Source organism: Diabrotica virgifera, chromosome 6 (assembly GCF_917563875.1).
Source record: "Diabrotica virgifera virgifera chromosome 6, PGI_DIABVI_V3a".
In the NCBI taxonomy this organism is placed as follows: Eukaryota; Metazoa; Arthropoda; class Insecta; order Coleoptera; family Chrysomelidae; genus Diabrotica; species Diabrotica virgifera.
Genome location: NC_065448.1, coordinates 28,061,966 through 28,077,740, shown reverse-complemented (window position 1 = coordinate 28,077,740; position 15,775 = coordinate 28,061,966). Strand labels below are relative to the sequence as shown.

Here is a 15,775-nt window from a genome sequence, read left to right as displayed (position 1 = left end):
AGATAGATAAACGGTTGTTAAAAGGTAGCAAAGCAGTAGGTTCATTAAACGCACTGTTGAAGGCAAAAAACGTGTCCAGGGCAGCCACGATCCGAGCGTATGAAACAATAGTGAGACCAACGGTGCTGTATGCATGTGAAACTTGGACAATGAACCAGAAAGTAGAAAAGAAGCTAGAGATTTGGGAGAGAAAAATATTGAGAAAAATATTTGGGGGTATAAAGGAGACTAACGGGGAATGGCGCAGAAGAACAAACCTGGAGGTAATGGAGATGTATAAGAAACCTAAAATAACTCAGAAAATCAAGGCACAGAGAGTTAGATGGTTGGGCCATGTTTTACGAATGCCACAAGAAAGAAACGTCCTAAGAGTTTTATCAGCAGGAGAACAAGGGAAGAAAAGAAGAGGGAGACCACGAAGGAAGTGAAGACCTAGAAGAAACGGGTACAAGAGACTGGAGAGGACAAGTACAGGACCGCAAAAAGTGGAAGACATTAGTCAAGACTATCGAAGCCAAGGGCCTCTAAGGCCTGTAGGACTGTTATATATATATATATATATATATATATATATATATATATATATATATATATATATATATATATATAAAATCCTCCAAATACACTCACTTCCACATTCTGTGAAAACAAAGCTATTATAGACCGGGCAGTATCGTCGGCCCCGCTAGGGAAATTATTCCGATTCGATTTTTTTGCACAAGCATACTCAAAAAGAGGTCTTTATAACATATTCACAGGGTTCCGGGCGGTGCCGTGGTCGAAAAATTGTTTAGGCATTTTTTTTTAAACAAATTCACAGAAATAATTTTTTCATTTCGAAAAATTTTTTTAGATAATTTGGGACATTCTGAGCAAAAAAGGTCTTTGTCATTTTTTCTAAAATTGATTGTTGTCGAGTTTATGCGATTAAAAATTTGAAAAATGCGAAAATGGCTATTTTTAAGGCTTAATAACTCGATTAAACAGTATTATTATGAAATTCAAAAAGTCACCAAATCAAGCTTCAAACTCCTTCTTCACGGTCCTGAAGAGATTTTTGTCATTATTTTATTACAGAGCTGTTATTTTTAATTATTAACAATTAGCGCTATATAGTCCAGGGCGCATCTGTTTTGAGATGGACGTTGAGAGGTGACTCAAATTTTTTTGCAGAAATTACTTGAAAATAAATCAGATAATAATATTTGAGTTATCCTCCTTCTCAAAAAGGTCCGGAACATTGTTTAAATAATCAAAATGTCAAAAAATGAAGGAAAAATTCGATTTTTGTCTTCGTTTTTTGATTATAACTTTAAAAGTATTCATTTCCGAGAAAAGTAGTACTAACATGAAAGTTGCGTAATTAAATTTTCTACAATATAGAATTGGTTAAACATTTAAAAAATAGTCACCTTAGTTGCAAAATAGCAATAATTGCGAAAAAACCATACAAAAACAAGTATTCGCATTTTACGTTTTTCAACCATTTTGCTAAACTTAGGACCTTCACATTTCACCCAGAAAAATTTTATGATACAGTAAAACAATACTATAAATTTCATTAAGATCGGTTCAATACATTTTGAAAAATAAATTTTGCAATCCAGCTTTCGCAAAAAAAGATCATTTTTTCAAAATGTTACAGGACTGAAAATAAAGCAGATAGCCAGTTGAATTTTTTTTTGCTTATAGAAGTGTACTGTACCTTTCATTTGCAATTTACAAAATTAAAACCGATTAATTACCACGGCGTCAGGAAATTTTTTAAATAAACATTAGTTTTTGGTGCTACGCGCAGGACAGCGGTGTTTGATTCACAGAAGTTGATTTCCACCAAAATTTATTCCAATCTTTATCTAATATATTATTTTCTTACTCTATATTTTGTTGTATTTTAATATTTTAATTCCACAATAATCAAACTAATTTTATTATTGTTTGTGAAATATTGTTTAAACAATTGCATATTATGTTTAAAAATGATAAACTTTTATTCTCTTAGTTAAAATATATGGGTGACAAGGGTGACTATTTTTTAAATTTTGAACCAACTCTATATTGTAGGAAATTTAATTACGCAACTTTTATGTCAGTACAACTTTTCTCGGAAATGAATACTTTTAAAGTTATAATCAAAAAACGAAGAAAAAATCGAATTTCTTCTTCATTTTTTGACATTTTGATTATTTAAACAATGTTCCGGACCTATTTGAGAGGGAGACTAACTCAAATATTATTATTTGATTTATTTTCAAGCAATTTCTGCAAAAAAAATTGAGTCACCTCTCAACGTCCAAATGTACTAATATTTTTACAGATGCGCCCTGGTCTAATAGTCCAATATGTATCGTCACCCCCGTTCGTGAAATTATTCCGATTACATTTTTTTGCAGAAACTTACTCAAAACGAGGTCCTTATAACATATCCAAAGGGTGCCGGGCGGTGCCTTGGTCGAAAAATTTTTTAAACAATTTTTTTAAACAAATTCACAAAAATATTTTCTTTATTGCGAACGATTTTTTTTAGATATTTTTATCAAAATGGGTTATTCTGATCAAAAAAGTTCTCTTGTGATTTTTCTCTAAAATTGATTGTTGTCGAGTTATATGGCCATTTTCGCATTTTTCAAATTTTAAATCGCGTATAACTCGTCAACAACCAATTTTCGAAAGAAATCACAAGAGACCTTTTTACTCAGAATGTCCCAAATTAACTAAAAAAATTGGTTCGAAGTGAAAAAATTATTTTTGTGAATTTGTTTAAAAAAATTGTTTAATCGTTTAAACAATTTTTCGACCACGGCACCGCCCGGCACCCTTTGGATATGTTATAAGGACCTCGTTTTGAGTAAGTTTCTGCAAAAAAATGGAATCGGAATAACTTCACGAACGGGGGCGACGATACATATTGGACTATAGCGCTAATTGTTACTAATTAAAAATAACAGCTCTGTAATAAAATAATGACAAAAATCTCTTCAGGACCTTGACGAAGGAGTTTGAAACTTGATTTGGTGACTTTTTGAATTTCATAATAATACTGTTTAATCGAGTTATTAAGCCTTAAAAATAGCCATTTTCGCATTTTTCAAATTTTTAATCGCATATAACTCGACAACAATCAATTTTATAAAAAATGACAAGAGACCTTTTTTGCTCAGAATGTCCCAAATTATCTAAAAAAATCGTTCGAAATAAAAAAATTATTTTTGTGAATTTGTTTAAAAAAAATTGTCTAAACAATTTTTCGACCACGGTACCGCCCGGCACCCTGTGGATATGGTATAAGGACCTCCTTTTGAGTTTGTGCAAAAAATCGGATCGGAATAATTTCGCTAGCGGGGGCGACGATACTGCCCGGTCTATTAGTCCGATTCCGCTAAGATTTTGATACAGGCCGTCAACAAGAATGCACTATACAATAGTAGATTTCTATTGCGATAGTGGCGCTCTTGAGTGGAGAGGCTAAGTACTTATCGGACCACCACGTACCAAACTTGTGCTATTAGGGTATTTATTTATCGTAAAAGAAAATTGTTTATACAATACATACAATCCAGCTTCGTCGTTGGCTTCTTCTATCTCTTGCCTATCTTTGATGTACACTTCATGATTATCCCGAATCTCCTGTCGAATGGACTGTAATTTATTGTTAAAGCGTTTTATTTTATCTTTCTTAAAATCAACTTGTTGCTGCAAACTTGCAAACACTTGTTTAAGTTCGGTGCAAGTTTCTTCTTCCATTTCCAATTTTTGCTGCATTTCCATTTCTTTTTTCTGAAAGCAAATCATATATTAGAACAGAACAGAAAAATTATTGAAAAACAAAAACAATGTTTGATATGTATATCGCACCTCCCCTCAAAGAGTGTCATAACTCAAAAAAAAAATTAAAATCGGTTTTATTGCACCAATAGTTTATTAAAACTATAAACTTCTATCTCACAAAGTGTCACGTCTATGGGTCAAGTATTTATAGTTAGATGACAGATACGATTATCCAAAATCAACGACGCACCGAACACAAACAGTGTCACATATCGACTTGTGCAAAGCATGTGTTCATCTAAGATGTGTATAAAGCGTCGTTTATCGAGTTAAGACAGTATATGTGATTACTTTATTCAAAACAATCTGCGTATGTGCGCAAGAAAATTGACACATTTATCACTTATTTATCTTTATTTTTGCAGTATTTTGTGTTTAATATTGTTTTGTATCATTGTTTATATAGGGATAGTTGGTCCGCCCAATAGGAAAATTTGTTCGATTCAAATTGAGACAGTCACCAGATGTCCCCACAATTTCTGTCAGGGTCGCAACGTCAAAATGCATAGACACCAAGTTGGATACGATCCTATTCATAACACCCCAACTCGCATACATATTAAGCAAAATAAATATATATGGAAGAATATATTTAGAAATTGAATTAATGATGTCATGCTATTATATACCTATAGTCGGATTTCAATAGGATTGTCAGGGTATCGCTTAGAAATGATAGACCCTCGAGGGGTCTGAGATGAGAGATGCGTGTAGTTCAATGGTGGCGTGTATATTTTTAAAATAAGGGAAATAATAGGGAACTTGCACATAAAATATTTTTGCGTAAAATTGTTAATTTATGTTAAATATATTTTGTTAAAATGTTATGTAAAAATATTATATTCAAAATATTAAGTCTTAACAATTAATTGTGTAAGCCAGATGTACATATAATATTTTCATTCATTTACATTATTTTTTTTTGAGTTTAAGAAATATGTACATTTTTATTTTACAACATCTCAAATGCTAAATTATATTATATTTTATATCCAAAACTTTCTTCCCCTATAATAATGAAATGTTACAAATATACTTCTGGTTCGTAATAATTTGTAATAAACAAAACCTATCATTTATAAATATCTTAAATTCATAACAAACAAGAAAGAAAATAACTTAAAAATATAAACGAAACTTTTAGTAATAAAAGTAAGAATATCTAATAACTATTGTATCGCCTCGCATTTCCCCAATAGAATATCTTCCACTGCTTTTTTAAAATTTTCCACAATTAAGACATTAAACTGTAGATGAATGACCAGATTAATCTTTTGAAAAACCCTCGTTAGTCATAATATGCGTTTTAAACTAAACACGACATAGCATTCAAATTGATCAATTTCCAAGGACACAAATATAATAGCTGGGAATTTCCAATTAAATACGATTAAAATGGAAATAATAGAATTCTCGAAACAACCTTGTTTTTCCCTTTTGAACTTTTTAAGTAAACTTAATAAGAGAGTTTTAAGTAAATGTGAATGAATTTGTAAATAGGTAACAGTTTCAAAATAACTTTAGTCACTTTGTTATCGACTTCTAGCAGGTAAAATGTACATTATTTATTTTTTTAAATAAAATCCATATTCAAACATAAATATCAACTGCTTTACAGAAAATAACAATAGCCATCAACCTAATGTAAACTGCAATTGTACGTAAAAAACAAACTTGCCATAATAATAATAATAAAGTTATTAGGTACATACCTACTTAGAAAATTATAACCAGGTAGGACGAAGGATCTCACAGGTAGTCTCTGAATGTAGCAACAAAAAATCACTAGAACTGTACCTATTAGTTATTATTTTAAATAAATATTTTTATTCTGAATCACTTCCTATTGTTAATTCACTATCACTACTGTCTTCTCCTGGAGTAATGATAATGGGCTCGATAAGAACATCAACACGCGTGTCTACGTCCCACATTTTATCTTCTTCTTTCTGTGTATGTGTAATGCATGACTGCCAGTTGGAAGCGGTTATATTTTGTATGGCTTGGTCTAATAATAATTTGACATCTTTTAATTTATAGGTTGTATTCTTTTGCACTACCTCATTTTTTATTTTTGCCCATATCAGCTCGATGGGATTCAATTCACAATGATATGGTGGAGTTCTTAATACGGTGATGTCATGCTCACGTGCCATTTCGTCTACTGCAAATCTGATGTATGAACTCTTATGTTCCCGCACTATATCAAGTAATTGAACCTTTAACATGGATTCATCAAAATCTATATTTTTACTTCTTAGCCAATCTATTATATCTGCCTTTCGAGATGCAGAAGTCGGTATTTTTTCCACACGACGGCTGTGATAAGGTGCGTTGTCCATTACAATTACCGAACCAGGATCTACAAGAGTCAGTATAGACGAAAACCACTTTTCAAACACATCCGAATTCATATCTTCATGATAATCGCTCGTTTTGATTGAGGTAAACACATTTAAACCACCTTGTAAAAAACCTGAATCACTTCCAATGTGCGTTATAATGAGACGTCTTCCTTTGCCCGAAGGTGCTTTAAGCCGGTTGAAAGTCCCTCAATGAAAGCCTGTCGCGCACTTTTAATATTCAAGTCTTGCCATACTTTCGATTTCGTATGACCCTCATTCAACCACGTTTCGTCCGTATAATAAATTTTTTTATTAAGTCGTCTAAAATCACGAATTTTTTGCAAATATTTTCTCCGCCATATCACTAATTCGTGTCTCTCGATCAACAAACTTTTCCGACTTCTCTTCACATACCGAAAGTCCATTTCATGTAATGTTCTTCGTAATACTCTCATGGATATTTTATTTAAAGTATCATCTGCGTCTGCATTAACTTCTCGTTGAATATCCTTTAAAGTGGGCAGTTCGTTCCTCAAATAAAATCCATGAACTTTTCTTCGGATTATACTTTTCGTACTATCGTCCAATACAATTTTTGCACGTCCTTTATGGATTGGTTTTTGGATAGGTTTGTTACCTTTAATTATTCGGAAAACCGTACGAGCCGATACTTTCGTTAAATCTCCACACAATGCCGCGACGTCCTCTTTAAGCATATCTTGATATCTTCTACGCAATCCCTCATAAACCGATTTTATCATTTGCTTTTCTCTCACAGATAATCACCTTTTTTTATTTTGTTTATTAACAGATGTACTGCACGTTGGTTTTGATGCCATGATGTTACCCGACGGTACGCTCATGAAATACTACCAGCCGAACCATCTACCTGATTTTAAGGGTTATTTGTGGGTGAGTTTTCACAATGTTGCCGTATTGCATTAGGAATATGTATTACTTTCGAAAAGAAATAACGGTGTCCGACTGTCTCTTTGTTGGCACTCGTATACCTCAATGGCACGGATAAGTTGCAAGCGGTACTAAATAATACATTTCGCAACAAGGCGAGTCTACCTTCTCTAGTTCGGACTTCCAACAGATGTAACCGGCAAAAATGATAATTGAGAAGTGGATTTGTGTGCTAATAAAGAAATAAATATATAGCCGCTTACCACCGAGTGTTAACGAACTACAAAATGGCTGCCCTGACAATCCTATTGAACTCAGGGTATATATAATATAATGTATAATAGCATGACATCATTAATTCAATTTCTAAATACATATACTCTTCTATATATTCATTTGTTTTAATATGTATGCGAGTTGGGGTGTTATGAATGGGATCGTATCCAACTTGGTGTCTACGCATTTTGACGTTGCGACCCTGACAGAAATTGTGGGGACATCTGGTGACTGTCTTAATTTGAATCAAACATATTTACCTATTGGGCTGACCAACTATCTCCCTATATAAACAATGCTTGTATTTAAAGTTACATCATTAAAAAGTATAAGACTGTTAACCAGATAATAATGATATTATATTCTGTACTGCAAGTGTCACTCTTGATAAATAATATTTCGTAAATTTTTCGTTATTTTATCTATATATAGTGTCACAACGCAAAAAAATATTTTTTGAAGTTATACTTCTTTACGATCGAGTGAAATTTTATAATCCCGGGCGCATGCGCACACAGAAAGTATGTAGTTCGTACACGTGGTCTATCTATCTCCCTCTACCGGCGCTTAGCTTTCTCTCTCTAGCATATGATGGCCGCCGCCTCTGTGTTTCTGTCGTTCCGTTACTCCCACCTCTTGGTAGATACGCTCACACTCGCACGACAGACAAAGATAGCTAGACCACCGTACTTGATATCGACGTTACACCCCGATGCATTGAGTAGCATATCCCTAGCCAGATCTATTCTTGACATCTCTCTGGTTCCAACTCGATACAAAACCGTTCGTGAACGGTTACGAGTATGCGCAGTAACGAAAAATGTGTTACTGTGCATAATTATTCGTTATTGCGCATGTGCGTAACGATTCAAGAACGGTTTTGTATTGAGTTGGAACAAACCTTATATGTTCTAAATAAATGTCGAACTTAACGTTGTTATAATGTATGGTGTTAATGAGTTAAACTTTTATATTGGTCGACTGTTTCAACTGTAGTTCAAATTCAATATATTAAATGTATATGCTCTGTTTTACTTTTGCTTAATGTGTATATGCTTAACTTGATACCAACCTTTCTTGCTGCTATCTCTGAGCGCTGCTGTTCAAGCTTGATTTCATTCTCGTTAACACTATCGACGATATTTTTCCCGCCGTGAACCATCTGTTTTTCCAAATTCTTCAACTTCTTCGCCAGTTCGTCCACTTCCATTTTGCCCAATTCCAACTTCTTTTGACTTTCTTCTATGTTGATTTCGTCTTCACTCTCACTCTCTGTTTCACCGCCCTCATCGGGATTTGCACTGAAAGCACCGTTACTTTTTTCCATTATTAGCTGTTTCAGACGTTCGATTTCTTGCTGTAGTCCCAGAAGTCTACCATCTTTGATATCTTCATTCTTGACGGGAGTGTTCTTAATTGATTTTGCTCTGTAGGAGTACCTAAACAGAAGAACAGAAAAATAAAACATATTCCTGCAATACAACTCATATGATAATGTAAATGAATGACTAAATAGTTAAAGGAAAAGTCAAACAATAAGGGTTGCACGTATTTTTATCCTTGTTGCCATATTCTAAAGACATGCAGACATTTTGACATGCTATGTCTATTACGGCGCGAATTTCATTGGCTAGAGTTAGTGACGAGTTTATATGATGTCATTATTACATTTGGTGAGATTGGAAATCATAATAGACCAGTGCAAATAGCAAAAAAAAACAATAAAAAATTAATAGCAGGATGAGACCAATTCCAAATGAAAGTACACTTATTAGATAACATGTGGAACATTTTTCACCAAATCTGGATGAGGGGAACATGGGTTGGGGGAGCGCTTTTAGGGGTGAAACCGGTTAATTACGATTTGCGGCAAAACGGCACATCCTATCGAAAAAAGTTAAATCGCAAAGTTGTAGGCTATAAGAAGATCTACAGCTTTTCTAAATAAGCATTTTTCACATAACCTCAAAATATCCGAGAAAATTGGAAAATTCGATGTTTTTGATTTTATTTTTTTTTCTTACTGAAAAAAAATTTTTTTTTACCAAATAAGGTGGAAACTTACCTCTTCCTGTCACAAACACGCTGTAATTTTTCTGTTTAAAAATACTTTTTAAAACTCTTGTTTTTTAAGGGAAAATGTAAGCATTTTTTCAATTGAAAAATCTCCCGAAATTTTTTTAGCTTTTTTTAAAGAAGTTGGCATTTTTTTTGTTTATTGAAACCTCTATTTTCTGATGGTGTAAAAAAATATATACGTTACTGTGGAAAATTTTGTCACAAAAGGCAAAAATCGGAAATTTATTTTCAACCCCTCACCATTTTCAGATTCTCAGACGTAATGTAAGTTGCATAGCGAGTAGGTGCAGCCCAGCCAGACGCCGCGGCCATTATGTGTACCATGATGACACATACAGTGAATCAAACGTACGTGTTAAACATAATTTTGTGAAAAGAATTTAGTGACAAATTTATTTATAATGAATATGATGACACTATGGATGAGAAACCAACGCCAAATGAAGAAAATGTAGACGAAGACCATGATGGTCTAGAAGATTTAGAGGAAACTGCAGAATCTGTAAGCATTACCGAATGTGATGAAGAGATGCCATCAAAGAAGCAAAAACTTAATTAATTGATGAAAATTGGCCATTAAATTTATAATAATTAGTTTCTTTTGTATTAAATAAACTTTTTCGTTAAAAAAGTTTTAAAAAAGCGACTTTTAACTTGGTTCATGAAGTTTAAAAAAAAAGTAGTTTATAGGTAAGTAGGCCGACCTTAAAAAAAATATAGTTTAAAAAAAAAATAAAAAACACGCTTTTAAAGCACTAAAAATTTAAAAGTAACTTTTAAAATTAAAGCTAGTAATATTTTATTTTTAAATTTTTAGTTGCTTTAAAAGCGTGTTTTTTATTTTTTTTTAACTATAATTTATTCACAAAATTAAAAATCACAGACAACGGCATTAGTGTAGTAAATTTTTAACAGAGGTTCGTTGGTTCCTGCTCGCTATGCAACTTATATTACGTCTAAGAATCTGAAAATGGTGAGAGGTTGAAAATAAATTTCCGATTTTTGCCTTTTGTGACAAAATTTTCCACAGTAACGTATATATTTTTTTACACCATCAGAAAATAGAGGTTTCAATAAACAAAAAAAAATACCAACTTCTTTAAAAAAGCTAAAAAAATTTTGGGAGATTTTTCAATTGAAAAAATGCTTCCTTAAACATAAAAAACAAGAGTTTTAAAAAATATTTTTATACAGAAAAATTACAGCGTGTTTGGGACAGAAAGAGGTAAGTTTCCACCATATTTGGTAAAAAAAATTTTTTTTCAGTGAGAAAAAAAAATAAAATCAAAAACATCGAATTTTCCGATTTTCTCGGATATTTTGAGGTTATGTGAAAAATGTTTATTTACAAAAGTTGTAGATCTTTTTATTGCCTACAACTTTGCAATTTAACTTTTTTCGATAGGATGTGCCGTTTTGCCGCAAATCGTAATTAACCGTTTTCACCCCTAAAAACGCTCTCCCAACCCATGTTCTCCTCATCCAGATTTGGTGAAAAATGTTCCACATGTTATCTAATATGTGTACTTTCAGTTGGAATTGGTCTCATCCTGCTATTAATTTTTTATTTTTTTGGTCCATTTTAGAGCTATCTGCACTGGTGTATAACTGACGTTTGTCATAATATTGGAGGTTAAATATAATGTCAAAATATTGTTTTCAAATTATAATCGGGGAAGACGAAATACAGCTTTATTAGCGTTTTAATATAATTTAATTAAAATGTCTAATAATTTGACACATGGGGAGTCTATAATTGCACTCCACAACACATCAATTCATCCAGGCAAAGATCAACAAATCTGTTTCCTAGTACTCAATACGTGAGTAAAAACGCAGGTAGATAAAGGCATTTAATATTTAATTTCGATTCAGAGATCATTACCATCTCTCTATGGACCATTTCAACCTCTTGGTATCTTCAGGAGAGCCTGTAATGATGAGCCAGGATGAGCCTCTGAATCGAAATTAGACATTTTCGCCAAGTATGACAATTACAAGGAAATAATTAACATTTAGACATTTAATTAACAGAGACATGGAGAGTCTGTAATTGCACTCCACAACACATCAATTCATCCAGGCAAAGAAAGATCAACAAATTGATCACGTATTGAGTACTACGAAACAGATTTGTTGATCTTTGCCTGGATGAATTGATGTGTTGTTTAGTGCAATTACAGACTCCCCATGTCTCTGCATTCATCACCCTTTATTCTTTGCAAATTTTAGAAGGATGGGGAATAGGTATAAGAGAGAATCTGTTTCCGACTTAAGAAATCCAACGATTTTATTTTTAAATTTTTATTTGGTTAAAATGGAGTCGCTTGGCTTTCGCCTTTCCTCAAATAAATTTACGTTTTTTATTTGGTAACAGCTATACAACAACACTGCAGAAAATTTCAGCATAATACTTTTATATTTTTTTGCGAAATAATTTTGCAATCTAAATCAAATGTGCAGGGCCACAAAAAAAATTAAATACTTGAAAATTTTGTTACATATAAAAGGGCATTCAAGCTTTTAAATAATTTTATTGTGTTGTTCATACCTTAATGTAATGACTGTTTCCTCATAATTCATACTAGCTGGTCCAATATTTGCTATCATGATCGTTTTACTATTACCACCCAGAGAATCTTGCAGAAGTCTTGTTAACTTTGAATCCCTATATGGTATATGAGAAGAGTTTTCAGCTAAGGCATATATCACATTTCCTAAAATTACAAAATTAAATATACCATAATATAATGCAACATTGCTTTCAGTAAATAAATAACTCACATACAGTTGGTACAGAGTAAATAAATCCCTATGCACGTCATTATCTACACCAGAGATCCCAGTTGGCATTGTTGCCAAATTGCAAAAAAATCCTGAATTCATTTTAAATCAAATATATCACATAATTATTGCAGAAGTGGAGTATACAACAAAATAAATTAATATTCAATGTAAATAAATAAAAAAATAGAAATGGAAAACAAGAATTACGTAATATTCTTACGTTAAAAAAATTTGAGCCGCTTCTGTAGCATAAAGAAGTAAAATATAATAAAAAAACAACACTTTTTATTATTTATTTACTTTGAAATGTTTTGTTACAACGAAATTTTCAAATGTTAATCAATCTTTTTTTCAGCTTTATTTAAGTTTCAGTTTTCTGACAGATACATTACAATAATTATTATGCATATTTATGATGGTTTTATATAATCTGTAAACAATTTACCTACAAAAGTGTGGTGCATTAGTTATACACTAGTAAATAATAATAAAAAAAAAAATTTAAAGCACTCATGGGAGTGCCGACAGAAGTGAAAACTTCTTCTAGTATCTAAATTACGAGCTCAATGCTTTTTCCTTATCCAAAAAGAAGTGCTATACCTATTATATTATATACGCGTTGCGTACGTTCTATGCTATTTATGTATACATATATACATAATACATGTATGTACGAAATTTAGATCGCCAAAGTGATGACGGTCGCAAACACAATACTTTTTCCCTATCTAGAAAGTGCAAAAGGTCCCTAAAAAAGTTTTCACTTCCAAATTGATTTCGTCGAAGCAATGACGGTCGCTAATTTAATACTTTTTCTCCATCTAAAAAGAGCACGACGTCTCTAAAAAAGTTTTCACCTCAAAAATTTATTTCGGTAAAGCAATGACCCATCGAAAAAGTGCAAAACGTCCCTAAAGCAGTTTTCACTTCCAGAATTAGTTCGTCGGAGCAATGACGGTCGCTAATTCAATACTTTTTCCCCATCTAAAAAGGGCACAACCTCCCTAAAGAAGTTTTCACTTCAAAAATGCATTTCGTCGAAGCAATGACGGTCGGGATGACGGTCGCTGATTCAATACTTTTCCCCATCTAAAAAGTGCACAACGGTTCTACGAAAGTTTTCACTTCAAAAATGTATTTCGCCGAAGCGATGACGGTCGCTAATTTAACACTTTTTCCCCATTTAAAAAGGGCAAAACGTCCCTAAGAAAGCTTTCACTTCAAACACTATTTCGTCGAAGTAATGACGGTCGGGATGGCGGTCACTAATTCAATACTTCTTCCCCATCTAAAAAGTGCACAACGTCCCTAAAGAAGTGTTCACTTCAAACATTTATTTCGTCGAAGCAATGACGGTCGCTAATTCAATACTTTTTCCCCATCTAAAAAGTGCACAACGTCCCTCTAAAGAAGTTTTCACTTCAATAATATTACTATTATTATACGTAAATTATAATAATATACGTACAAAATTTATTTCGTCGAAGCGATGACGGTCGCGATAACATGACGGTCGCGAAATCAATCCTTTTTCCCCATCCCAAAATAGATTGTACATTTATTTTAAATTTAAGTACTTCTACAATTTATATATACATACACATAATAATTATACGTACAAAATTTATTTCGCCGAAGAGATGACGGTCGCGAAATAAATCCTTTTTACCCATCCTCAAGAAGAACAGAGGTAGAACGGAAAAAGCAGGAGGCGGACCGAAGACACTCGGAGGAAATGGCTGCTGGACACAATTTACCGTATCCGACTTGGAAAGCGCTAAACAGACTAAGAACCGGCGTTTCACGTTGTGCTAGTAACCTGAAAAAATGGGGATACCAGGAGGACGATACCTGCGACTGTGGCGCGGTTCAGACCAGCCGGCATCTACTATCATGCACAGAGATAAGAGAGACCTGCACAGAACAAGACTTAATTATAGCAAATGACAGGGCCATCTATGTGGCCAACCATTGGAAATACAGAATTTAAAGTTGTTGGTGTTCCGGACACGAAAAGTAAGTAAGTACCCATCCTCAAATATGTTTTACATTTATTTTAAATTTAAATACTTCTATACAATTTATATAAACCTACACATAATATACCTATATATAATGTACAATATTTATTTCGCCGAAGCGATGACGGTCGCGATGATGGTCGCAAAATCAATCCTCTTCCCACATCCTAAAATAGGTTTTACATTTATTTTAAATTTAAATACCTCTACTCTACACAATTTATATATACATGCACATAATAATATAACATAAGCGACGACGGTCGCAATGACGGTCGCGATAACAGTCGCGAATTCAATGCTTTTTCACCTATCCAAAAATGGCACAACGTCAATAAAGAAGTTTTCACTTCAAAAATATATATACGTATGTACAAAACTAATTTCGCCAAAGTGATGACGGTCGCGGTGACGGTCGCCAAATCAATGCTGTTTCCCCATCCAAAATAGGATTTACATTTATTTTAAATTTAAATACTTCTACACAATTTATACACACATACATTATAATATTTGTATACATACGTACAATATTTATCTCGCCGAAGCGATGATGGTCGCTGACGGTTGCCAAATCAATCATTTTTCTCCATCCATAAATAGGTTTTACATTTATTTTAAATTTAAATACTTTTACAAAATTTATATATATATATATATATATATATATATATATATATATTAATGTGATATTCAAAGATCGGTGTGCTCAAAGCACTTGATTAGATAATTAACTAATTAATTAAATTTAATTTTAATGATGCACTTATGATTTAATCACACTATTTAATGCTCTAATCTCAGGGTTTTATATTCTCGTGCTTCAATATCTCCTTTGCTTTACATATGATAAATAAGGTCAAAGATTAACGGAATAAAACACATATATGGTACAAAAGCATCTATTGAAATAAATTCACCCTCAAAATATCCTCTAAAAATAATATCTCCTATTCTGATTATTGAAATAACCCTACCACTATCTAAAGTACTTATTGAAATTTGCGTTATGAATAATTCTACAAAAAAAAATAAAACTGTCTCTCGGATGATGAGTTGTCCAAATTCTTGTCTCTGGTCGCCTACAATTTACTCTTAGCAGCCCCCTATGTAGTCAGCAATCTCGCAACAAATTATTGCAAGCCTATTGTCATTAATGACCCCCTACAGATGCACGTATCTTTCAAAAAACAATGCTAGCCTTTTCTCCTCTCGATAAACTGAATCTATTTCTCGTTCCGGCATGCAACGGTGACTCTTGGAATATAAGTAGAACAATATAACTTACAATGCTTTACGTGATGAGCTTCCGTCAGGACACTTATTTCAACAAACTCACAACTATTCACTTATCTGCCTTACTACTTCAGGAGACTCTTAGAGATCACCACTAGTCGACTTAACGATCATTTAACAACTGACTCTTCTTCCACCCTCTAACATTTCGCTAAACTCCCATTCTTCATACCTAGCCCCTCCTTTTTCCATCTTCACCAATCCGAGTTCCTCAATTTTATCCCCATCTACCTT

The 15,775-nt window shown here is 32.8% G+C and overlaps 1 protein-coding gene across 1 annotated transcript in view; it reads right to left on the bottom strand.

The window, feature by feature from the left end:
- LOC126887406 (kinesin-like protein Klp68D) overlaps positions 1–15,775 on the bottom strand; it is an 83,769-nt gene that overhangs the window by 44,170 nt on the left and 23,824 nt on the right. Inside the window, exons 5-7 of the mRNA XM_050654916.1 lie at positions 11,989–12,154; positions 8,431–8,797; positions 3,554–3,777 (exon numbers count right to left, since the gene is read on the bottom strand). Of these exons, the coding sequence (XP_050510873.1) occupies positions 3,554–3,777; positions 8,431–8,797; positions 11,989–12,154 (757 nt within the window). The remainder of the gene's footprint in view (positions 1–3,553; positions 3,778–8,430; positions 8,798–11,988; positions 12,155–15,775) is intronic.